Here is a 24,964-nt window from a genome sequence, read left to right as displayed (position 1 = left end):
GTGTGTGTGTGTGTGTGTGTGTGTGTGTGTGTGTGTGTGTGTGTGTGAGAGAGAGAGAGAGAGAGAGAGAGAGAGAGAGAGAGAGAGAGAGAGTTAATGTGTGTGTGTGCGTGTGTGTGTGTGTTACGCGGCTACTCCGACATGTGTGAACCGATTTCAATGATGAAGAAAAGGGTATCTCAGTAGCGGGTCCATTCAAATTTGTAGAAAATATAGGACTACAATCCGGTTTATTGGAGTTAGAGGTCGTTTTTTTTTTATAAAAAAAGTTATTATTAATAATAACCACACAAAGACTGGATCGACTAAGACTTTGTAACGATGGGGCACTAAAGGTATGGTCCCAAACAAAAAATACACATTTTATTTTTTTCCTACTAAACTATTATATTTACGGCAAAATGTGATATGACAATATTTAATTAGGACAATAGGATCTCTCGATTGGCATTTTTTTGAGAGAGATGGCGTGAAAAACAATCCAATGTCCACAATATCGCAGATCCGACACACTGTGTGTCGCAAAGTTAAGATAAATATAGTATAGCTGCCTGTCCCCAATTACATCAATTTTTAATGTTCTTAAGTGACTTCCCGAATCCCGAAAAGATCCAGGATCTAAAAAATATTGTTGTAAGGCAATCTCCATTTTCTGTCATGTTCCTCGAAGTTTAGGTAAAAAAACTCTACCTTTTCCGATCCCTAATAATAACGCACACTCTCATTGCCCCGCACTAGGGAAACCCTGAGTCGCGGGTGCCATGGACACACATAGACAACCACAAATTACACCCAAATTCTCGAGAGAAATAAATGTAGACAATACAAATATTTCTCTCAACCCGGGAATCGAACCCGAAACCTCTGCGTGGCAGACCAGTAGATTTCATTGATTGATTTTAGTTTTGAATTAATTTTTTATTATTATGACATGAAGTTTCTTGTTTCAGGGCGAGAAATTGTACCTGGTGCGGCCTTTGCCCCGCGCCGGCGCACCTTGCTGAACTACACCCTCCACACGTTTCCCAGTCTGTTTACCCTTAAACTACCTATATGTTCATTTTAGTATGACCAGTATATTATCTTTTATCTATCTCATTCCTGCGATTATTCATATTTGCCGTCTCATTCACACAATGACTGACAAAATGATAAATAATTTCAATGAATTTATGAAAGAGCAGCACTCTACTTCAGTGTCTATCTCATGTTGCTAACTTGCGTAAAGCTGTCCGAATACTCTATTTGTATGAATGAGACAGCAATAGTTTTATCTGCCTTGAGAACAATACATAAACTGTAACGGTGTAACAATAATGTACCAATGAATAGCCACGAACACTAACCATTTTTTATTACAAGAAATACGAACCAAGCCATCGAAAAAAAACACAATCAAGGTTTGATTTGATGTAGCAATGACACTTAGTAAGAAATGTATCGCAAAGGAAACCTTTTAGATCTGTCACAACTGCAAAGTCAATTTAATTATTCCATTCCAAATCGTTGAAGCAACCATAGACAATAGAATCATCACGCCTTGTTGACTCTACTGATAATTTAAAACTTTAGTGCCAACATTATGGTTTTGTATTATCTATGGAAGGGTTCCACGAATGATTGTACAGTACAGTTTAAAACTTGTAAAAGGGTAAATTTAGAAAATGATTTAAAAGCTATATCGTACCTCTCTGTCTAGTCATATCTGGAAGAAAGAGTTGGCGATAGTGGCTAATGAATTGGACAGATTCCATTAGATTGGCTTGTGTAAGAAATTATATAGGAAGGAAGTAAAATATATTTTATAAAATTGTCTTGGAAGTCCTAACGACTTCAAGCAAACGTTAACACAATTCTAATGTTGTATCAACAAGGGTTGTATTTCCTCATCCACACATTCATTAGGTGAGATTGTGCACATACGTAAACTAACTAAACTAAAAAATAAAACTAAATAATATTACCTTGTGGGCCTTATTAGAGTCACCTTATAAAACGGTGATTTATAAAAAAAACAGGTTATTCTATATGTATTTGCAGCTAATTAACCGTCTTTTTTCCTTTCGCTGTTGTTAGATAGCAGAAGAAAGAAACAATGATATCTACCTACTGACTTATTTTACTTTCTCCGTATATAGGTTTCTCTTTGAACAATGAATGTATGGAATCTGTTCCATTTCAAATTCCATGTTTTATACATTAAACGCGGCGTTGAAGCAACGTCGCCATAATAAATAATAACAATAATAAAACCAAAAATTGGCTTCTTTACCGCATCTCTACTAGTTAAGAACGTTTTCTATATTATATTATTTAGGTTAGAATCGCTTTATGGACTTCAGAATCAAGTTTACATCTCATATAAGCAAAATGTTGCAAACATGACCGTGCTAATGAATTCTGCAAACGTTTTACGGTTTGTGACGTCACAATTTGCTATTCTAAACAGCTGGAGTCTATAAAATATCTAAGTACTTTGTAGGATAATTTCTAAATGAGTTAAAGCAGCGTTTTATATACTGTAATAATATTAATAAAAATAAATATCAAGAATTTTGAATGTATGTTGGGGGAATACATTTTTCTGTCCTAATGTGTGATTCCAGAGATATATACCGTTGGAATTTAATCTTATAGAGTGCATAAAGACTCCTTTTAAACTACAAAGGTGTTTTCTTCATAGTGCATTTCGGTTTACGGCTTCTATATGGAGGGGGTTGAGTGTAAGAAATTTTATTCCATTTCGCAGTTTCATTTTTTTACGAACTGCCCGACTGTCAAAAGGACAATTGCACAAGCACCCTTATGCTATATATCTTTGGAAATCTAGTAAGAATGCTTCGGAAGTTATGTGATGTTTATAATTGTATGAATTTATACGCAAGTGTACACCGCCGATGTGATGTTCGGCCACATAGTTATATGTAAGTCATTCTCAGGGAAATTGAGTCGAAGGATTGCGCTGTGGGGTCGCGTGATACCTGTTTTTGTAGTTGTTTCATCAAGACGACGTTTTGCCTTATATACTTTGATGCAATAAAAATGTGCTGTCAATTAAGCTGGAAGAATTTAGACTTACAGTGCGAAGAACACGCCTAGCGCGTTTAGTCAGTTATTTTTTCGCAGTCTGTACTTTAGGTTTTGACTTCTTCTTAGCGTATTTTTTTACTTAAGGTAGCTTAAGTGCACTTTCAAATTAGACGCTAATAGAAGGGCTGTAGTGGTCCACTACGTCTAATTTGAAGTGCCCTTAATATTAGTATCTGTATTGTGAGTTTGCAATGTTGTCATACGCATAGTTTACGCGGTTGCTAACACATTTAACACTTCTCATGTTGATCTATTCAACAATGTGTGTTTCAAGGTTTCTATGAGTTTTGCATCTCCTTTCTGCTTTTGCGAATATATAGGCTCTATCGTCTGTTATAAATGACATTTTACATGGTATAATAAATGACATTTTACACGAAGTCTCTAAATGTACCTGTGCTAAGAAAATTGCGATCTTTTTGCAGGTTCAATAAAAAGGCTATAACCTTCTAAGGCCCAGTGTACATCAGAATTTACATAATTTGTAAATTGGGTCTGAAGACCCAGACAATGTTGTTTCTAAGATCACGTAAACACCCAGTATACATTATATTAAACATATGGCATTCAAATTATGCGATATATATTCTTTATGACTATAGAGTGTCTATAAAAATACGTTTTTCATACAAAACTTAGGACATACTTGCTTGAACCTGAAGAATGTAATAATATTTAATACATTTTAAAGTACATGGTCGTCTAGCGTGTTTACCATTATAGTTTTACATATGAACACGATACCATACGTATCGTCGTATGTGTAAAGGCCCTTAGCGCTCGTTAGGGTACGACGTTGTCGTGCTACGACGCGACGTCGTATCGTGTTTATTTGTTTGAGCCCTTAGGAGGATAAACTCAATAAGAGTTTTACCTGCAGAAAGATCGTGATTTTCTTACCACAGCTACATACGTAGAGACTTCTTAATGGAATATGTCACTTATGCGGTTTTTTGCCTTTAGTCAGACGATATATTCGCCTTCGATGTGCAATGTGTACAGAACGTAGCTAAATATTCATAACAGGAAAAGGGATAAAATTAACTGTAAAAACAGGTTCGTGCTGGTTTTGTAAGAGAATTATCGCTCAAATAGGCGTACGCCACAGTGAGACTTGATCTTATGCAATGTAGGGTAGACTACGCATCACTTGAACACATTTGTCTCAATGGATAATGGACAAATACGTACTATCGAGAACTGAAGTATTATATACAATTATATGCATAAATTATTGATATAATCGTTATTGCACGTTATATAATACAATTAGGCATTATGTTATATTTTGAATAAGTTAAAGCAATAATATGCATGATATTATACGATCGTGTATTTGGGTAGATAATCCATTTATCAAAAAATAAATAAACTTCCGTAGTCTATCCTACACAATTGATGACTGATAGTATTCAGCGTCATCGGTAATATTAAATGTACCAACTGAAAAGTCTGAGTAGAGACCGTATAGTCTGAAAGTTTCTATCAATTTAGTCATTTCGACAACGAATTTCAATGTCCCAAGGGTAAGGTTGACAGGGGATTAGGTGACATTGCTTAGCTTATAAATCATGAAAAATTACGTGGACACTTTATGAAAGAATTAACATTACTAATTCCTTTTGACAATATGAACAATTTGTCAACAGGCAACATTAACACCGCTAAATAAGATCCATAACATCGCCAAAGAGTGAAAACGCATTTTATATACTTTTTGTTGAAGCCAGATCTATAAACCTGTTGCTTAAATATATTTTTATTATTACTATAGTATCGCAAAGAGGTATAATTAGATTTATGAACTCGTCACGTATCCTATAGACGCACGGTGCCTCTAACAATTTTGGTTAAAAAATATATATATATATATATATATATATATCTTCATCGTAGAAATCACATACGAAGTTCTCACTTTTAGACGACGATTAAGTTATCCACATTTGTGTCATGTTGGTGTCAGACTTCCGACTCATATCACCGACTAAATTATGTGATTCCGGAGATATGATGCTCTCAAATTGCACAAATGTCGATCCGGCCTAATTGATTTGAATCTAACATGACCTAGGAAATGACACTATTTTTCCGGATTTAAATCGCGTATATATTTTTTTTCAAACAAACCGACGTTTCGGGCCCTTTGCAGGTCCCATGTTTGAAAAAACAAATATACGCGATTTAAATCCGGAAAAATAGTTTCATTTCCTATGTGTAACAATCGCGAAAACCTAAGAACTCGATACTAACATGACCTGCTTATGACGGTTAAGACAAGTAGTGTTGTCCACAAAAGCTATGTCACCTAATCCATTGTATCGGGTTGAAATCTCAGCAGGCGATTTCCACTGATGTGACTGCTGCTAGTCAATACGCCGGCATCACAAACTTCAGCTTTTAAAAATCCCCTTTATTTTTTAATATTGTCAAGTTAACACAGACTATTGATAATTTACTAATTTTGAATGTAATGTTGAAAAGAAAAATGGGTCGCAAAAATAAAGGAAAAATTACTTCATAGTACAAATGATTTATGGATTATGATGTTAATCATAAAACACATACTGCATGTATGTTAACCCGCCTTAAAATAAGCCTGAATTGCCAATTTTAAAAGTTTTATAGTCAAAAGTATCACATGATTAGTCTGTGTTAACAAGACAACTAAGCATCTGCAATTATATACCCGATTCGATAAATATAATTGATAAGAATATAACAACGGCAGCTGTCGAATTATTCTTATTTATAATCTTAGTTTAACTTGTAGATATTAGAAAATGTACTAGGAAATTATTGATTTTTATGTTTAGGGTCTTTTTTGACGTAGAATTGGAGTACTAACTATGGGGTTAATGCATTAGACAACCTGAGACAACTCTTCAATGGCTTTTCCAAATTGCATCTCCTACGATGGGAAGAAAATAAATTTTGTGATTGAAGCAATTCTTTGCATTAGGAATTCGAGATTAAAAACGTAAACAAAAATCTGTCACTGTCATAGTGTCGTCATATAAATAAAAAACTGTTAAACAACGTTATAGAACTATTTGGAATCATGTCGTAATATTTACTGTTACAAACAAAAGCTGACTTCAGGTCTTATTAAATCTATTGTAATTAACGTGGATGCCCTGTCCAGGTCCGTTTTCAGGTGGCACCATTGCAAGTTTCTTAAAGGGGAATTAAGCCCTAAGTCGCATTTTATTATTCAATTATATACATTTTATTTCGGTAACGTAAACGAAGCAAAGTTACGTTATCAATGTAAACCAAGTGTAGTACAAGTTTGCGCGCTGGCTGTTTTAAAACACGTGTTTGGATAGCCACAAAAAAATAATATATAAAAGACATTTATTAATTAATTATTTATGAAAATTAATTACTAATTCTAAAACAAAATCTTTAACTTTTTTTGTTACTATTGTTTACCGAAATGCCATTCTCAGAAATAAAATTGTCAGGTAGTCCATTGATGACCCTCTCAGGTTTTGAAAGTCTTCGCACCATAGTAGGTACTATTTTTTTCTCTTTCTCCTTAGTTCAAACTCTTAAACATTATAAATAGATTTCTGCCAACAGAAAAAACCCAAAATGAATTACAAATCATCGATTTTCGTTCCAATATTTAGGGCTTTACGAACTGATATAATTATTCCTAGCGTATTTACCATTATCCTATGAGGTCTTTTCGTTTTCTCATTAAAAAAAACTTCCATTTTAGCTGCCAACTTTTGTACTTGCACTTGACTTTTTAGATCTTCGCGTTTTCTTGATTAATGTACAAATTTGTGCTGACTTGTAATGTTGCATATGTACTCGATGTTGACACAGACTCGATATGGACTCTTTGCCGCTGCTATTAACTGAGAAGTGATTCCTATTAAGAGATTTCCATCAGTTTGGCTAGAGGTGGCGACTTATCGGATCATTACGATGTGAGCGTTCGTTTAGTCAGTTTAGCGAGCCGACCCGAGCGCCGCGAGCGCAGCGCGCACTACCCGGTTGTACATTTTTGACGAATCACTTTGAGTGACGTTACGCCGCAATAGTAGGTCAATACAGCTCGGAGCGTCGTCGTTGCCATTTATATAAAAGAACTTCTTTTTATTAATTTTTGTTATTATTATTTTTTATGATACGAAGTGACGGGACGAACAAGTCGTGAGCCTGGTGGAAAGCAACACGTATATCCATAACAGTTGCAGTGCCACTGCTTTAAATCGCAAAGATCTGAGGGGCACACCCATTGCGCCCGTCACCCTGAAACATAAGTTGACAAGTCCCATGTGCCTGTAATTTCACCAGTACCCTTAGCCTTCAAAACCGGAACGCAGTAAGTCTCACATTACTCTACTACTGGTGAATCTTTCAGAAGGAAGTCCGCTAATGCCGTAAATGTAATCATAAATTTTTCGGTCAGTCTCCACCTTTAGAAATGTGCCCTTTAAAAACAACTATGATGTGCAGCTTTTGGGGATCCCTCTACGAAACTGATGGAAATAAATATAAAACCATTGCATTTATTCCCACTAGTTCAATGTATGGAACTTTTGGGTTAAAATTGTACCACGTGGAACTGAGTACTTGGAAACGTTTTCAAATTGGTAGTACGTATTGAACATAAAAGGTTTTGCATTACAATATTTCTTGCGTAACTTCTACATCGACTTATCTTTTTCATTATTCTCTTCGCCACGTAGTTATGGTCTTTGGCATTGGTTTAACACGTCACCTATTTTTTTGGTAGGGTTGTTAGTAACTTTTATTATTTCGCAGGTCGAACCAATACTGTCATTAAAGAAAAATCCATTACAGTTCATTTTCAACTTTATGAGATTCAACATATGATATTGTTCTACTTCATAATTGTCTTGGTACTGTTGCATATGTTTTCCATTTTTATAAGTCACAAAATCGAGAACAATATCCTAATAAATGCTGATCTAAAAGTATTGTTGTCCCTTTTTAACCAATAGACAGTGAATGTGATGACAATGAGATCTGTCAAAATGTAATAAATGTAAGAATTTTATTAGAACTGACAATTGAACGCCAAAATTGCGATAATTTCAATATAATTGCGCCTATATTAATCTCAGTATCTGCTGAACAAAGCTGATTATAATTCTTTTTTCAGCATTTATAATGATCTTTCTATTTGAAGTACATACTCAACTTTTTTTTAATATAAAGAACGAAAATTGCATTTAAAAACATTCAAGTCAGTACATTAAAACGTTCCTTAGTAGCAAAAAACGTCCACATACCGATCGACACTCCACAAAGTAACACAGACAATTATTTTTGTAATGAATATTTCTTTACACACCTCAGTCATTTATGCACCAAGTGTAGATTTTTGTATGCGACTTAGAAAATAAGAATAAACACTGCAAATGGTTGAAAAGGGTGTTTTCCATTATTTGTAAGTAACATTTAGCGAGAATACTAAATACAACTGATTATGTACAAATAAATGAACTTTTTGTCCGCCATTTTGTGATGTAATACCTATCTTATGACAGTCTCACATTCTCTCCTTAGGATTGTGTGAGATAAAATAAATGTCACAAAGTGGCGGCTTGACTAAGCCTTGATTGCTTCGTAAACAATTTTTTGCAGTTTATTAATTGCTTTTGTACCATTTACAGTTGGGAAAGCATCCTTGAAATCGTGAGTCTGTCGTATGAATGTAAATCGGCGCACTAATATTTAAATTATAATTCAATTGTGATATATTTGAGGCGTCACTTAGATTTAATAACAGTAAGGACTTATACAGTATTTTTAGTTAAGTCTGGAAAATTTAAAAATGTAAGGGCCTAGTTAAATATCGTATGACAGAATCAGTTACCGTTTAGAGAGCATTTAAAAAGTATTGTAATGTGTGACAGTGGCATCAATTCGGGCAATCCGAACTAAATTTTATTTAATTTCATTGCGTCTGCCTCTTTCATTATGAGTTAGAAAAGTAGACATTTATTTTAGTTTAGATCTGTAAAATGTTGACGCCTTACAAGTATACTCGCAATACCACGGATTTATATATTTCGTAAACTGGATCGCGCACTTCGTTATACCAATATTACAAATTTACACCTTATTGGGTTATGTTAAAGTTTATTTTAAGTAAAAGTAAATAACCGAGTCACGTGAGATAGCTCGAAGTAGTGGTCTGTCCTTGTCTAACAAGTTGCCGACGCTAAATAAAATCATCTTAGGTAGTGTCTAGTCTATTAACTATTTAAAATTTTGCTTATATAAAATTATCTTAAAGGTAATATGCTTTTACTGTAATAATACAAATATATATATACATATATATATCTACAATGAAACCTTCTATTATGAAGTGGCATATCAAATAAGTATATTAATTTGTATTATTAAATAATATTAGTAGTTTTGGTTATCCATAAGCGGCCACATTTTCTGTAAAAATTAAAAAGTTAAAATCAATATGGCTGGCTAAAACATGAATGAACACCCTATTAGAAAGAGACGCATTACTACTTTCCTCTCACTCGGCTCGTTTTATAAACTTAGTGCGCGGTCCAGTTTAATATACAATTCGTGCGTAATACAAACACATGACGTCGTATATGGAGTCCTCTATGGGCGTTGAATCTTTTAAAAAAAAAATAATTGCGCATTTTACCTCTATCTCACTTGATGGAAAGTGATGATGAGGTCAATGATGGAGCATGCACATCTAAATAAAGCCTATTTACTATTGCCTTGGAAAGACCCAAGTTATAGCGTTCACGGAATAAGTCAACAAGCAGGGAATTCCACTCTATAGTCGTTCGCCATATAAATGTGAAAGTGTAACGCTTTCTTGCGAATCCTTGGAATATTCATAACATAGGGTTGCAACCCCAGCCTACGTCTAGTCCCCCGATGATGGAAAAGGGAAGGCGGAATTAAATTTTTGACCTCTTTCTGACTCATAACGGAAGAAGCATGTATTTAACTATAATTAGGATTGAATGCCTGTCTGAAACGAGGCCATAGGCTCCCGAAAACACCTAAGTTGTATGCTGCATACAATAATGTATTTCTTCAATCGATGGTTGTTTCGAGTTTTTTTTTTACTCGTTTTTTTCCGCGAGTTCCATATCTGAAGAATACTCCCCAAGTTCAAATCTAAGCGGTGCCTCAAATCGCAAGAAAAGTATGTTGTTAGATCTTTTTGATGTATTTAATACGTTTTATACTCAGTAAATATAAATTAGACTAAATGCGAGGCAAACTCAAAATGTAACGTAGGTTTTTTAATAGGACAAAGTGAAAATGAGAAAATATTAATTTTTAAAGCAAAAACACACGTCGGTCTTTTCAGTTTTTGTGTTTTTCTGTATATGTAGATGCAGTGTCTTCCGTTGTAAAAGAATTTGGTAAACGAAGGCAATAATTTATTATATAAGCTTCACTAATAAAGTGTCAGTAAGTTCAAGCCGAACTTTGCTGGACCAATTCATTAGCTAGTAGCGGTCTATCTTAACTTGTCAAGTCATATAAATTGACCATATTAAGTTCAAATACATGTTTGTCTAGTTTTTGCAGGTTCTGGACAGAGGCCAAATTATACTAGTATCCATTTGGTGTGCTAGTAATTGCAACCCTTGGTGTAATAAGGCTACATCTGCAAAATGACAAATTTTCAGGAGAGGTTTAAAGACGAAATTAGTTGGTAACTTTTTTAAGCTGAAACAGGATAGTTACCAATATTTCACATAAACGTTATTTAGTAGCAGTAGAGCTCCCCGTGAAGGAGTTCGTCCAGGGAAGTACTGCCACCTTACCTATTTCCGCCGCCAAGCAATGATTACAGCATTACAGTGTTCCGGTTCTGAAGGGCAAGGGTGCTGGTGAAATTACAGGCACATGGGACTTGTCAACTTATGTCTCAGGGTAACGGGCGCAGTGGAAGTGCCCTTCAGATCTTTGCGATTTAAAGCTCTTGAGTGGCACTGCAACTATTATGGACAGGCGTGTAGCTTACCATCAGGCGCATGACTTGTTCGTCCCGTGCCTTGATGTAATAAAAAAAAAAATTCTTATGGGTGGTATTATTTTTATGACTTCCGTGTGATAACAGCTCTTATAAAGTATGATCATAATTGTGGCTTATTATACCAATGATACATATTGCAAAAAGAAACTGTCCCTGGAACGGAATATTTATGCTCGAGGCTATCAACGCAAAAGTGGTATACCCACATAAATTTTTTGTCTACAATTTCACTTTAAATGATACTACATACGTACATAACGTTTTTTTTTTATAAATATAATGGATGGATGCTAAATGGAAAATGGATGCTATTTTCATGTATCCCTCCCTACCTGTTTCACAACTTGCCGTATACCATTGCGAACTAAAAGGCTTGGCACCTTTCTCTGTCGCATAGTCGACAAATGGAATTCTCTTCCAGCGCACGTATTCCCTGCTTACGATATGGGGTCCTTCAAACGAGGCGTGAAGAGGCATCTTATAGGCATGCAGGGTGGAGTGGCTAGGACGATGATTGTATCAACACTGCACTAGGTACCTTTACGTCTGGATTCCATTTTCCATTTAACATCAGGTGGAGTGGAGTCATCTGCCTGTCATGTATAAAAAAAATGAATAAAAAGATTTCATTATTGAATTTTTTTATGAATGAAAATAACATCCAAATAGAAAATAATTATGTTTTTAGTATCATTTAAAGTAATATTGTATGTACAATCAATATTTAATGTATATTACACCAGTTTTGCACTGATAGTTAGTATATTTACTTTAAAAACAATCTCCCTCTTTATAGGTGATGAATTTCTCTCATTTTTATTAAAGTTTGTGTGGAAGCTAACGTTTACCAAGTCCAATAAAAAATCATGTAACTAAATTGAGCACAAAAATGCCAAGTTGGATAGGTAGAAAGTAGATACGCGAAAGAAACTAAAATATCAAGGGATGAACGTTGTATGTGCAAACGATTGATGCAGTGTCCATGTATGTTGTGGCGTTTATTAAATTGATTTTAAGAGGCATTGGTGTAAGTTAGAAACGTAAAAAAATGTTTTTTTAACAAAGAAATATTCTGAAATTGACTTTTGATATTCTACCTTTGCCAGCAAAAACAAATTTAGTGCCTCTATGTTACTTCTTAAGCAAGCGTAACACAGTAGGTATGTGCTTTCTGAACATTTGTCTTGTAAATAATGCATCTAAAGTAACTGGCGTCATTGAGGTGTCGACGGACATCTCAAGTTTATGCTATCCTATAAATTTAAAATCTGTATAAAGTAATTTCTAGCAAGTAACATGTTAGTAAACTTGAAAAGCCCCAGTTAGTAAAGTCGCGTTATATATTTAAATTGTAGACAATAAAAATACGATTATCTCCAGTTTTCATACCACAATATGACATTTTCTTACCATGGCCATGAAATTGCCTGGCAAGCGGCAGTTAACAGGTTTAAGGACATAATTTGATCTGCCTTCCTAAAGAGGTAAGAAACCTGTTGGTAAATAATCACGAGAGTCCTAAAATCTATAAATAAAATATGTTTCTAACTTACAATGTCTCTTATGAAATAAATGTATTTAATAATTAACAATTTAACATTGAAATTATTTTAAAAAGCTTTACAAGAAAAACATTGCCAAAACTAGAACGGGACTACGCTAACATTCCTAGGGCTTATTAATATCACAAAACGACAAAAACGTTTTCTCTAAGTACTAAAGTACGGTCACCGACAAAATATAATAATAATCTTAGTTTTAAGTAGAGTGATTGAGTTTTTTTATTTTTGTATTGCTCAAAAGTATATATTTTTTAATTTGTATGTAACCATGTGTTTGTTTTCGTGTATATTATCTGATGTAACGAGCAAGAATATGATACCAATGTAAGTGCAGTGTATAATATTTAACATTATAATTTATTTATTAATTTGCAATGTTGTCTTATTGTTTCGCAACATGTATACCTGAGTCGCTGGGGACATTTAGATGGTATTAAAAAAAAAATATAGGGCAATCAGACCACGGTCAAGACAGAAAAGTCGGAAGTAAGGTCGATGATATACCGAGCTTGCCAAGGCCAGCACGATTTGCGTTGTGTGTATACTAAAGAAAGGTGTACCATGTATGGTATCTTCGGGACGCTAGAGTGCTGACAATGCGATGTTGATGCGTGCTTACAATTGAGACTCAACTCGTATCCTATTCTAGAAAGTGCTGACAACGCTAATGAGGCTTTACCCGTATCCTATCCCATATAATAATGTATTTATTTTCTCCACGAACATAATTGTTGTAATATTATGAAACAAAATAGTACAAGAATGTCAAATATTGAGTACATGAATGTCCTTTTGCAAACAACTGGTAACTAACTTTAACTAAGCAGAAACTTTTATTATGGGATACTAAGGTGTCGTATATTGTAGAGAAGGCATAAACTAAAAATACTCTAACAAAGCTTCACAACTTGACATGAATAATGAAAAAGATTTTTAAAGGCAAATTACGTGTGCTGCTAAAAAAAGATATGAACTCTACAGTATTTTAAAAATAATCTTTGTATACCCGAAGGGCTTTGGAGATTAATAACAACATCATTTAAATGGCATTACAGTAGGGGAAATAATATACTATAACATGTGAAATGTAGAGGTAGAAAAATTGATTGAATGCCGCGCCCTCGGGTATCGCGTCGTGCCCAGGAGGGTGCCAATGTTTCCCCTCTGGATCGCTAAACTTACTATTTAAGTTTTAAAACTTGTAGTATATTCAGGTCAATCAATATTTAATAATACCGCTCTTTTAATACGCTAATGGCCATGGCAACAAGTTGATTTCATTGATTATACGAATTGTTGGTTTTGCTTACTCTGTCAGATTCCCTAATAACGTTTACATTTTGTAATTGTACTTATGAACGGGTTTTTAAAATGCTATCGCGAAGGGACAAGTTGCTCATCCAACCATGGGAAGATCGGAGATTTAAAGACCACAGATCAAAGGTATGCTACAATAATAATTTAAATAACTTTCGAACATTTTGGCTGTCAACAACCCACAGTTCACGTAGGCGCCTGCACTTCTTTTTTCGTAGCAGTAAAAAGAGTCCATCCAGAGAAGTACTAGCGTCTTACATATTTTTGTCGCCAAGCAGTAATGTGAGCATTACTGCGTTCCGGTTTTGAAGGGTAAGGGTGCTGTTGAAATTAGAGGCACATGGGACTTGTAAACTTATGTCTCATGGTGAAGGGCGCAATGGCAGTGTCTCTCAGGTTTTTACGATTTAAAAACTGCGACTTCTGAGTGGCAATGCAACTGTTATGGACAGGCATGTCGCTTACCACCAGGCGCACGACTTGTTCTTCTCGTCATTTGGTTATCGTTGTGTATACGTAGAATATAGGTACATTTATTTTTTCATTAGAGCTCTGAGCAGGAATCTCGGGCCAGTTTTTATTTACAACCGCAGGACTTTTTTCATACCTACACTTAATATTATCGAATCTCGTGCTAAACGAAATCAAAGCTTATTTCTTCCCTTGTTAAAAAGTCAGTACATATTACTTGGTTTTCCTGGATGGTGGCCCTGTGGAAATTAACGTTTTATGGGCATCGACTCCAATGTGTCCAATACACCATTAAGGAAAATAGGCAATTCAAGGATTCTTGCAGTTTGATGTTCATTTAAATATAAATTATATTTGATGTTCATTAACTGCCTCCGTGGCCGAACGGTTACCATGCCGGACTGCCACACAGAGGTCCCAGGTTCGATTCCCGGGCCGGGAGAAATGTTTGTATGGCTTACATTTATTTCTCTCGGAGTTTGGGTGTAATTTGTGGTTGTCTATGTGTGTGTCCATGGCACCCGCGACACAGGGTTTCCCTAGTGCGGGGCTATGTTGAGTGTGCGCGTTATTTATTTAAAAATAATAATAATAATAATAATAATAGTAAATTCATCGACTAAGCCATAAGGCAGATGTTAGTTTTTTACACACCACACAGGAAACTTTTGGTTTTTAATAAAATTAACCATAAACTCAAAATCTTTTAAGTTGAAACAATTCCGAGGTATTGAGCTCGTATAATTGTGAAACTATGCAATTAAAGGGGAACTGAGAAATTACAATCTTATGTTTGCTATATTGATTTCTTGATTTTGTTTATAAAATATGAACTTATTAACTTCTTTAACTATTAGAAATATGATAAATAATACATATTAGAAAGTGAAAATGTAGACGTAGTATCCCACTTGGAAAATACATATCCCGGCTAGGGTTGTCAGGTATATCAGCATAAATAATCAATATAAAATAAAATATCCGCGTCCGCATCAACTGACCTTCATCGCGTATGTTCGTGTCGTGATATGACCTAAAAGGGACGCTGGAACATTTATAAACCTTTCAGAAACAGACTAAGCCGAAAGAGCAGCTCAACTGCTTTTTTAAAATATGACTGATAAAATTCCAGAAAGATTAACCTAGGCAAATTGATTGTTTTCATGTAGATTAATTATTTTCTTAATAAATGTCACAAAATCATTAAAATAACATTTTATTACAAAAAATAGAAAGCTTTTTCATGCAGATAGATTCAGTAAGCATGTACATTTCTCGAGTTTTTTTTAAATACATAAAATCAGCATCCGCTGACGTTAAGTTCAGCATCTGCATCTGATGTGTAAAATGCCTTTATCGGGGACAACCCTGATGCCAGCCAGCAGCAACCCGGAGTAGAATTCGGCTTAGTACCTACTGCTTTCCATCGTATCTATAAATAAACCACTCAGTATGTTAGGGACGGTTAGGTTATATGTGCTTAGGGTCTCAATGTTTTAACCCATTGAGGGGTCCACGGACAATTTAATTTGTAGTACCAGACATGTGAATACGCAGGTCCGATCGGCTCTTCCCGCGATCGACGACAAACCGCCTCCCGCGAGACCACACGTAGTTCTCAAACTGAAAAAGCAACAACGGGAGTCCGAGCGCAAGAACAAGATCCAAAACGACAACTTCAGCCTGCTGCAACGGCTTAGCGGTATCATGAAGCTTAATCGGCTGGACAATCACTGGGTTCGCCCATTGCCTAAGTAAGATAATGTTCGCCATATAATTATAACCTATTGTGTTTCAGATAGATATCATTTCATTTCAATTTCTCGGGGTTTCTTAATCGAACTAGATATATAGCGGACTGTATCGACGTGGATTGGGTGAAACCACAGAAAATGTAATTACTGTTTTTAATAGACCTCATAGATACAAAAACATGAAGACAACCGCTCAAAAATAATAGTGTAGAACTTAGAATTGCGTTATTATTCTAAGGTGTAGAATAACAAAGTTTGCCATAAAAAGGCATCAAAAACAAGTGGAGTTAACCGTAACTTAGACTATGGAAACCAAAATTTTTTCCATCCTTTATGTACCGTAACCGTGCCTGTGACAAGCCCACAGACCACATTAGACAAGCCCGAAATGTTTAATAATAAACAAAACATATACTTAATCACGATTTTAAATCCGGAAAAATAAGTTTCATTCAGTTACATACAATTGAATTTAGAATTAGAATAGAAATATTTTTTTAAATCCAAAAAGATTGTAGTCCGTGGTTCGCTACAAAAGGATAGAGTCGTCAAGTATCTGGATGAGATAAAACAGTGAATGAATTGAAAAAAATGTGGTTAAAAAAGCGAAATTACGTACGTAATCTATCTATCTATATAATATACCTATCGGTTACAGGAAAAAAGAAAGAAGTAGGTTCAAGTGGCCCATTTTATGTATTAACTGTCTCCATGGCCGAACGGTTACCATTCTGGTTTGCCAGTCTGCGGTCCCGGGTTCGATTCCCGGGCCGAGAGAAATATTAATATGGCCTAGGTACATTTATTTCTCTCGTGAGTTTGGGTGTAATTCGTGGTTGTTTATGTGTGTTCATTTCACCCTGGCACCCGTGATACAGGTTTGTTCTAGTACGGGACTTTGAGTGTGTGCGTTATTATTTAGATAGGAAACTGATGTTGACTACAGCAACGTTTTAACATAAATTTGCTTCCCAGCTTCCACCACAAAGTGGGTTTGTTCTACGATGTAGAGTCCCTGCAAAGCCGGCTAACTTCTTTGCACCCCGACGGGTCACAAGAGGCCGTTTACTCCAACGTTAAGTGTTATGCTTGCGAATTGCGAAAGGTAAAATGTCATTTATATTAACACATCCTAGTTTCATTGAAATAATTACATATACTATATAGTCCAAATAATTTCGTCGGGGGTTTTCATAAAAATGTTCGTCATTTACTTGACGAACTTAGACTGTATGAAATTTCAAAGTACTTCCCAGAGTACTTTCAAGCTCCTTTGCTATGCTCTTCTCATATAACCTTATTTTGTTGCTTTCAGAAATCTGCCGAACTGCGTCAACAGTACAAATCGCGACAGTATCAAGATTCTTTACCATCTATTTATTCCAATTGACTTTAGTCATTGGTTAACACCTTGTGTAAGACTGTGCTACAAATACACCTTAAAGTAAACTGTTGTTTTATTTAAAACAACTTACCTTGATCAATGGAACCATAATAGGAGAGGTCGTTTCTTTGTTCACGGTCACTTCAAAGTACTTTCGGGACGGATAAGGGCGACTTCAAATTAGATGTCTGCAGAAGCGTCGCAGTCGCGCTTCTAAATATTGTATAAAAATGAGTAGTGGCGCGACTGCAGCGCCACTACTGTGCTTCTATAAGCGTTTAACTTAAAGGCGTCCTTAGGATTGATTTTACTATAATATTTTGTACTCATGACAACAAATTTATTCTTTGACTTCCCTCAAATGAAAATCAGCCGTTCTATACAGACAGTTCATAGTAAGACATACGTAACATCAGATTTCCGCGTTTTGATTCGAGTTTATTAAAAGTTGTATTTGATTCAGAAGTACATACAATCAAATCTTAAATGTTTTGAAAAAAAAAATAAGAGCCACTAGATTGGACAGAATTTATTGGTTTAGATACAAATGGACTGAATGTCACAACATAATTCTTAAAACGGTTTTCCCGTGGATCATTTGATACAATCGGGAGTTAAAATCGAAACATAAATACTATGTTATAAAAGCATTCAATCTGTAAGCGAGTACACTACGCGTACACAAGTACGCGGTACTTTGTGAAGCAAAACATTCGTGTCCGTCGTCCATTTATTTTTAATACGAAATCGAAAAACAAGATGAAAATATTTGAAACATCACAATAGAGTTGTATCACAACGAAGCCACAGCACCGCGAACACGAACAATTTTTTACAACGCGAATTTTACAATCGAAACGGTGCTAAGGCCTTTTTGCAACGAGTCCGCCCGCTGAATCGACGAACGAAATTCTAACTCGAATAATTCAATAACCGCCATAACTACAATACATTACAATACAATAGATACAAGAAATTTATCGTTCGTTAATTCATGAGCATTTGTGAAGCGCTGGTACGCTCGCTTGGATCCATCTTTGCCCAACTAGTCGACTCTGGCTAATGCCGCATATTACATAGGTTGATAATGAAATTATATAAATCAGGCACCAGAGCGTCCAGGCAAAAACGCAGGCAAGCATGAGACTTAGCCTCGAGTTAACACTAGCTGCCTGTTGGTAATCTACCCTAACCACAACACAACTTCATACATCGTTGAACCCTAATCGATAGAAGTAACTTAAAGATTGATTAAAACTATAATTTACTGAATGAGATTACTTACTTATGAACTTAAACTACTGAATTATTCTTATTGTCGCGAAAATTAACGAATGGCCGAAATCTATAGATGGGTAAAACGGTGTAGAAGTTACATCGATGCGGTTCTGCATACAAACGATGTAGGTGTTACTTAGATAATGTTAAAATTAATTGAAAATACACGTCTGTAGATTACGCACGGTCGATGTTTACAATCTGTTAGAATTTGCATACGATAACAATTGTTTATAAAAATGACTAACAAATAAGACACATCGGGAAGTAATGCGCTAGCCAATAAAGACGTGACGTTAAAGAAACAATCAAAATATGGGCACGATCCAATATAACCCAAAATTAATTACGTATCTGTGATATTTAAATCAATTTTACAAAATAGTCATTTGAGCACAATAATTACACTGTAATAAGGCATATTTCATTTATTTTTCAATTCAATATTGTTATACTTATTTTCAAACAGTTTCGATAAGTAACCAGAATCTTCTCGATGTGTCTTGACCAAGAGTAACTTGATTACCTAGTGTCGGTTACAGTCATACTCGTACAAGTGTATGTGTATCGTCATGTAAATCCTTCTTAAGTGGGCGTGGCGGGCAGAGCGCGACAGGCGCGGGGGCCCCGCCCTAGAAACGGAAGCCGTCCTGCGGGGCGCCGCTGGCCGACGGCTCGAACTGGAACATCGCTTCGCCTGTCGACGGCGCTAACGTCGCGTCTTCCTCCTGCAAGAAACAGTAACACAATTTAATAATGACACTAAGGAAAAGATAGATACTTAATAGTTGATGCTACCTCAGCCCGAATTCAAGTTTTTCCCGTACTAATACAGTCGAGTGGACGCGACACTGACTTTATTTCACAATTTATTTTTTACAAATAATATTACAGCCATTTGAATAATGTATATGGTATATTATACGTGTTCTAAAAGTACCTAAAGAAACACAGCGGTTTTCTCGTAAAATTTCGAGATAAGTTTTTTTTTTTCTATCGTGAAAAGTTTTAGGAATCGTGTTTTCACGCCATATAGTAACCAGACATATCCTCAAGTTTACTATTATATTTTTTCCAAAGTTATGCAGAATCAACCAAAGCCATTTGAGGTTGTACAGACTTAAGGAAAAAAAATGGATCTAATGTAAAAATAACAAATCGTTATACCAGTGCCAAAAGTCATACTGCGTCTTGCTACTGCAGCATGGCATTTAATGTTCAATACCTCCTACTTAGTTGCAATAATTTCTTAGACAAGGCGAGAATCGTGTTACGTGGGCACTTCGCCCCTACCTTTGTATGGAGTGCCAATAATGCAGATTCTTCCACAACAAATCTAACAGTTTGTACGAATATACCCAGAGATAGGAAGTGGGTTACAACCTAATCAACTTATCCAGGCTTTAGTTGGGTTTTAACCCATTACTACACAAAATCGTGCGCTCAAACGTAGAATACGGAATTTGATATAATTCCAACGTTTACAAATTTCTGTTATTAAAAAGATCTTTTTTAGATGAAAAAGAGGCAGCTCCACACAATACCCATCTTGCAATTCTGTGGATTCTCACTACGAAGGATGCAAGTGCATATAACCTAACGATTTTTTGTATGGATTTATTTCAATGGGATATTAATCTTAATCTATTTAATAGAAAAGCTAACCGAATCATTCAGATCAGAAAACAATAAACATTTTGTGATTAAATCCTTTAACTTTAATAAAATTCGATTTTCAATAAATATTTACTTGTTAATAGTCTTTGCTCTCGATTTTGGGCATTAATGGGTATTAACCCGATTTAAACCGGGCATTTACAAAGCACCGGGTGGAAACCCGGGCGCTTGCCCACCTCTGGACATATCCATATAGCACCAAGAGTGCTTAAGCCTAGTTGACAAAACAAATATTTTCACACTTGTTTCGCATCATATATGTCGAGTGGTAATCAAAAACCAGCCATCCAAGTCAAAATATACAGGAAACAAATAAGATATTTATTTTGTCTATTTTTCAATAACAATAGAGAGTTATAAAAGGCCCTGACCTCTCCAGCGAAGTACTGTTCAATAATGTCGTAAGCCATCTTGTAGATTTCGACTTTCTCATGCGATTGCAGCGCCTCGATCTTGTCGATACCGCCACATTCTTCGATCATGCTGGCCACCTGTTCTGCGTTCTCGCCCGCCATCTTTAGCATATTGCTTAGCCCGTCCAGCACCACCTGACAAAATTGGATCAATGATGATAGTTTAGCTACTTACCTATGTATGCCAAAGACATCAACATCCTGGTCTTTAATTAAAATATTAACAATAATACGGAGAACACTCAAATCAGGGTGTCAATTTCCATTCTCCGTCCAAGACAATTACTTTCAAATAAGTAATGCTCAACCAAATTAAAAGATGCTTGATGCGAATGAAGCTCCATATTTGACATTGTCTTTTGCCAGTATGTCAGATGGAGAAGTAGAGTAGACCCACTGATCCAATTTAGTAAAAAATTACATCCACATGGTGCAGGACAGTAAGCAATGAAAATATACAAGAAGTTTTTTATATGATTGAGGCAAGTCCATGCACTAGAAAAATCTATCTATGCTTGGTAAGTGTGTAAATGGAAAGACAGACTGGTAGCATCAATATTCTGGCTTTCCATGTCAGTGTTGGCATTTAAACCACATTTACTACTACTATATAGTTTTATAAAGCCTTAATTATTCATGTTGTGTAGTTAGCCAGCAGGTTGACCTCCTCTTAAAAAATAAAACAATCACAATGGACCAATATACTAAATTGTTTTGATGTGCTTTACCTTAGTAGACATGGGAAAAACAAAATCTGTTATTCCACAATCAGATTCATTATCTACCTATATACTTTTATGTCCTGATTAGCTTTGTTTGTGTCAAATTATATCTAAACATTTATATGATAGATAAGATTTGGAAAATCCTTTGTTTAAGAAACAAAGAACATCTTTTAAACAGTATGCAGGTACCTTGAAGAGCATTCCACCCAGCAGCATCCTACATAAGTATGTCATCACTCATATAGTTATGTTCAAGGTCACTTTTTACAATAATAGTTCCTTTTCACAAAAGAGCTTCAGTTCCTACATAAAATCAAGTAGCATTTAGTCTAGCAAGACATTGCCCAAGTTGCCTGTATCTTAAAAACTTGATTTGGAATAAAAATTAAACATAATTAAAATTATATTCACTCTATTGGCAACCCTACTCCAACTAACTAATTAAGATAGGTCATCATCAGGTCAAGTTTGAATGAAAGAACAAATATCCTCAACAGTAACTATGTACTTGTATTTTCTCATAAACATTGTTGATGTCCTTCCTTTTTATACCTTATATCCTCATATTTTTTCTGTTTGTTTTCTTATGATGAAGATGCCATAAAGCAATGTCTGGTAACAAATTAGGATTTCATAATAGAAAGAATACTTACATTTATAACCTGTGTATCTTTGCAACTCAGAAGATTACAGAAGGGTGGTATGACTCCACAGTTGATCAATGCGGCTACCTGTTCCTTAGTCCCACTTATACTCAGGTTTGATACTGCCCATGCGGCTTCTTTCTGCGTTTGGAACTCTCCCTTACTGAGATTTTCTACAATTTTGGGTAAGAGGCCAGCATCAATGACTGCTTGGACCTGGTGCTTGTTTCCTGCTGTGATGTTTGACAAGAACCACACAGCTTCCTTGCAGATCTTCTCTTTCTGTTAAGAAATATTTTGGTAAAGTAATGCATACATTTTCGTGTAAAGAAAAATTTGCTTGATGGATGCAAAAAATTTGTCATGTAAAATGTAGCAGCAAATATTTTATTCTAGCTGCCTCGATACATCACTGAAGAGGCAAACTAACTAGAAATATAAAATAGAATACCAATCAAATTAATCAATTTGCCTATTAGAAGCACTAAGTGCCAATTTACACTAAGCGACTACTCGGGGGCTGCTTGCAGCGTGCGATCCCTTTTTACTTCAGAGTCGCGGCCAGCCACAACACGACCGGCCAGCAACAAGCCGCATAATGGAAAATGCATGGTAATTGAAAATGTTACTTATTTATTATTATTTTATGCCTATAAGGATAATTATTATATATAACTAGGTAAACAATTTATTCAACTGGTAGCAACGGTACCATTCATGGTTGTTTAGCTCAATTAAGGTTTCTCTCGGGTTTTTAGTTCTCAATAATTGTCCAGTCTGTAGTTTAGAATACTATATTCTCAACATGGAACTGATTTAACCAAGTCCACCTGGGTAATAGAATGCAATAAGCTCATAAAAGTGGGATTCATATTGAAAAGCTGCAAGAAATTAAGTGCTTCAAAATTAGTAAAACTGTATAAATTTTTATAAAGTATCATCAAACGTACCTGATGTGACAATAATGCCGGGAAATGTGACAGCGCATCACAGTTAAGGACGACTTGTGTCTGTTCATCTGTGCCCGTCACAATGTTGCCCACTGCCCGGAGAGCTGCTGTTTGCACCTTCACCTCCTTGTGGGAGAGCAGGGGAATCAGTTTTGGTACAATGCCTGACTCAATCACCATTTGAATCTGTTCATTGCCTCCATCTGTTAGGTAGCTGATTGCCCAAACTGTGTCTACTAGAATCTGCAATAAAAGTTTTAAAGGGATAAGTTTTATTACGATTAACAATTTTCCTTAAGCAAAATATGCTTCTTTGCTTATTCATTTTCTTTTGTTATTTGTAGATGGTGATATAAAATTGTTGCAATATTTTTTGTTATTATTTAATAAATATTTTAGGTATAATAAAATCAACTAATCGTTTTGAAATAGCTGTGTCAATAACTTCAGCCTCAAAATATACTTACATTGATGTCAGTGTGCATGATGAGTACATTAAGTGCGGGTAGGATTTCTCGGATTGTCTTCACTGGTGGAGGTGGATCCTTACTCCTGCACAGGTTTACAATAACCCATGTCACGTTACGTAGGAAAGTAATAGGTATATCTGGCTTGATAAAGCTCAAGAGAGGTTCTACAACACCCAGCTCTATTACAAAGTCTCGTAACACTGGGCCATCACCAATAATGTTGCCGAGAGCCCACACAGCTTGCTCACATACATTCTCATGAGGTGACATTAGCAGCTGAAGGAAGAGAGGTACTGCACCCGCATGCACTACTTTGTTTGTTTGTGCTGATGTCCCTGATGCAATGTTTGTTAGGGCCCAGGATGCTTCAAACTGTAACGTGGGGTGGTCTGTTCTTGATAAGCACTGAACAAGTACGGGCAGGATGCCGGTTGCTATGAGGTCGTCGATCGGGGGGTTCTTGTCTGAAGACAGTAGTTTCCTGCACTGTAGTACGGCTGCCAGCTGTACCTCGGGGTTATCTGCGTTCGCCGCGTTCATCACTAATTCCTTCAAGTCAGTGGACGCCAATGCCCTGTCGATCTCATCCTCATCTGTGGAGTCACCAATAGGCACATTCCGACGTTTCTGAAGTGTTTCTTCCCTTTTATTCTTCCTAAGTTCAACTGTCACTTCGTTCCTCCGTCTACGCATTTCCTAATAATCATATGCAAATAAGGTTATTTCCAAACTAAGTTCAGTCTATCTTAATTATTTGCAAATACGATATACCAAAAAATAACTTGCTAGTACTTACATCGACATCTTTGCCAGTGTTCTTGAAAACTTGCATGCGGTTTTTCACTTGGTCAGTCGCCATTTTATATATGAACTTGTATCGCACTCGTGCAATGAAACTTGGTTAAATACACAATAAAACAAATAATTAACTTAAAATTAATCGCACGAGAACTACGCAAACATAATGTAACGGCACAATATGCGTTGCTGATTCATTTAACCTCACAATCACAGATTATTCTACAACACCAAATCGTCCATTTCCTTTTGAAAAAAAATCTTTTCTTTCTTTTTTTTCTGAACCGACTATCATAGACAAAAAAATCTATTTGTCTTTGTCTATAGTTAAACACACACGTCTCTTGAAAAAATAATTAATTTAGCTTTCTTAATCAAAATTCATATACAAAAAGAAACAAAATTAAA

At 35.5% G+C, this 24,964-nt stretch overlaps 3 protein-coding genes across 3 annotated transcripts in view; 2 read left to right on the top strand and 1 right to left on the bottom strand.

The window, feature by feature from the left end:
• LOC113226161 (cytoplasmic protein NCK1) overlaps positions 1-1,679 on the top strand; it is a 13,365-nt gene extending 11,686 nt beyond the window's left edge. Inside the window, exon 8 of the mRNA XM_026458694.1 lies at positions 951-1,679. Coding sequence (XP_026314479.1) covers positions 951-1,004 — 54 coding nt within the window. The 3' untranslated portion in view covers positions 1,005-1,679. The remainder of the gene's footprint in view (positions 1-950) is intronic.
• Positions 1,680-13,944: 12,265 nt separating this feature from the next.
• LOC113226211 lies at positions 13,945-17,649 on the top strand. The gene is made up of 4 exons (XM_026458776.1): positions 13,945-14,118; positions 16,021-16,217; positions 17,193-17,322; positions 17,533-17,649. The coding sequence occupies exons 1-4, from the start codon at positions 14,047-14,049 to the stop codon at positions 17,605-17,607; spliced, it is 474 nt and encodes a 157-aa protein (XP_026314561.1). The 5' UTR covers positions 13,945-14,046; the 3' UTR covers positions 17,608-17,649.
• A 524-nt stretch (positions 17,650-18,173) lies between these two features.
• Positions 18,174-24,757, bottom strand: LOC113226111 (importin subunit alpha-4). Its single transcript, XM_026458640.1, has 6 exons — positions 24,555-24,757; positions 23,756-24,454; positions 23,289-23,531; positions 22,348-22,620; positions 20,928-21,104; positions 18,174-19,607 (listed from the first exon to the last, which is right to left on the bottom strand). Exons 1-6 carry the CDS (start codon positions 24,615-24,617, stop codon positions 19,512-19,514), a joined length of 1,551 nt encoding a protein of 516 aa, XP_026314425.1. The 5' UTR covers positions 24,618-24,757; the 3' UTR covers positions 18,174-19,511.
• Positions 24,758-24,964: the final 207 nt, after the last annotated feature.

This window comes from Hyposmocoma kahamanoa, unplaced genomic scaffold (assembly GCF_003589595.1).
Source record: "Hyposmocoma kahamanoa isolate Upper Pololo Valley unplaced genomic scaffold, ASM358959v1 182, whole genome shotgun sequence".
Taxonomy (NCBI): domain Eukaryota; kingdom Metazoa; phylum Arthropoda; class Insecta; order Lepidoptera; family Cosmopterigidae; genus Hyposmocoma; species Hyposmocoma kahamanoa.
The sequence above is the reverse complement of the archived record's forward strand: the minus strand, read 5'-3'. Positions and strand labels throughout refer to the sequence as shown.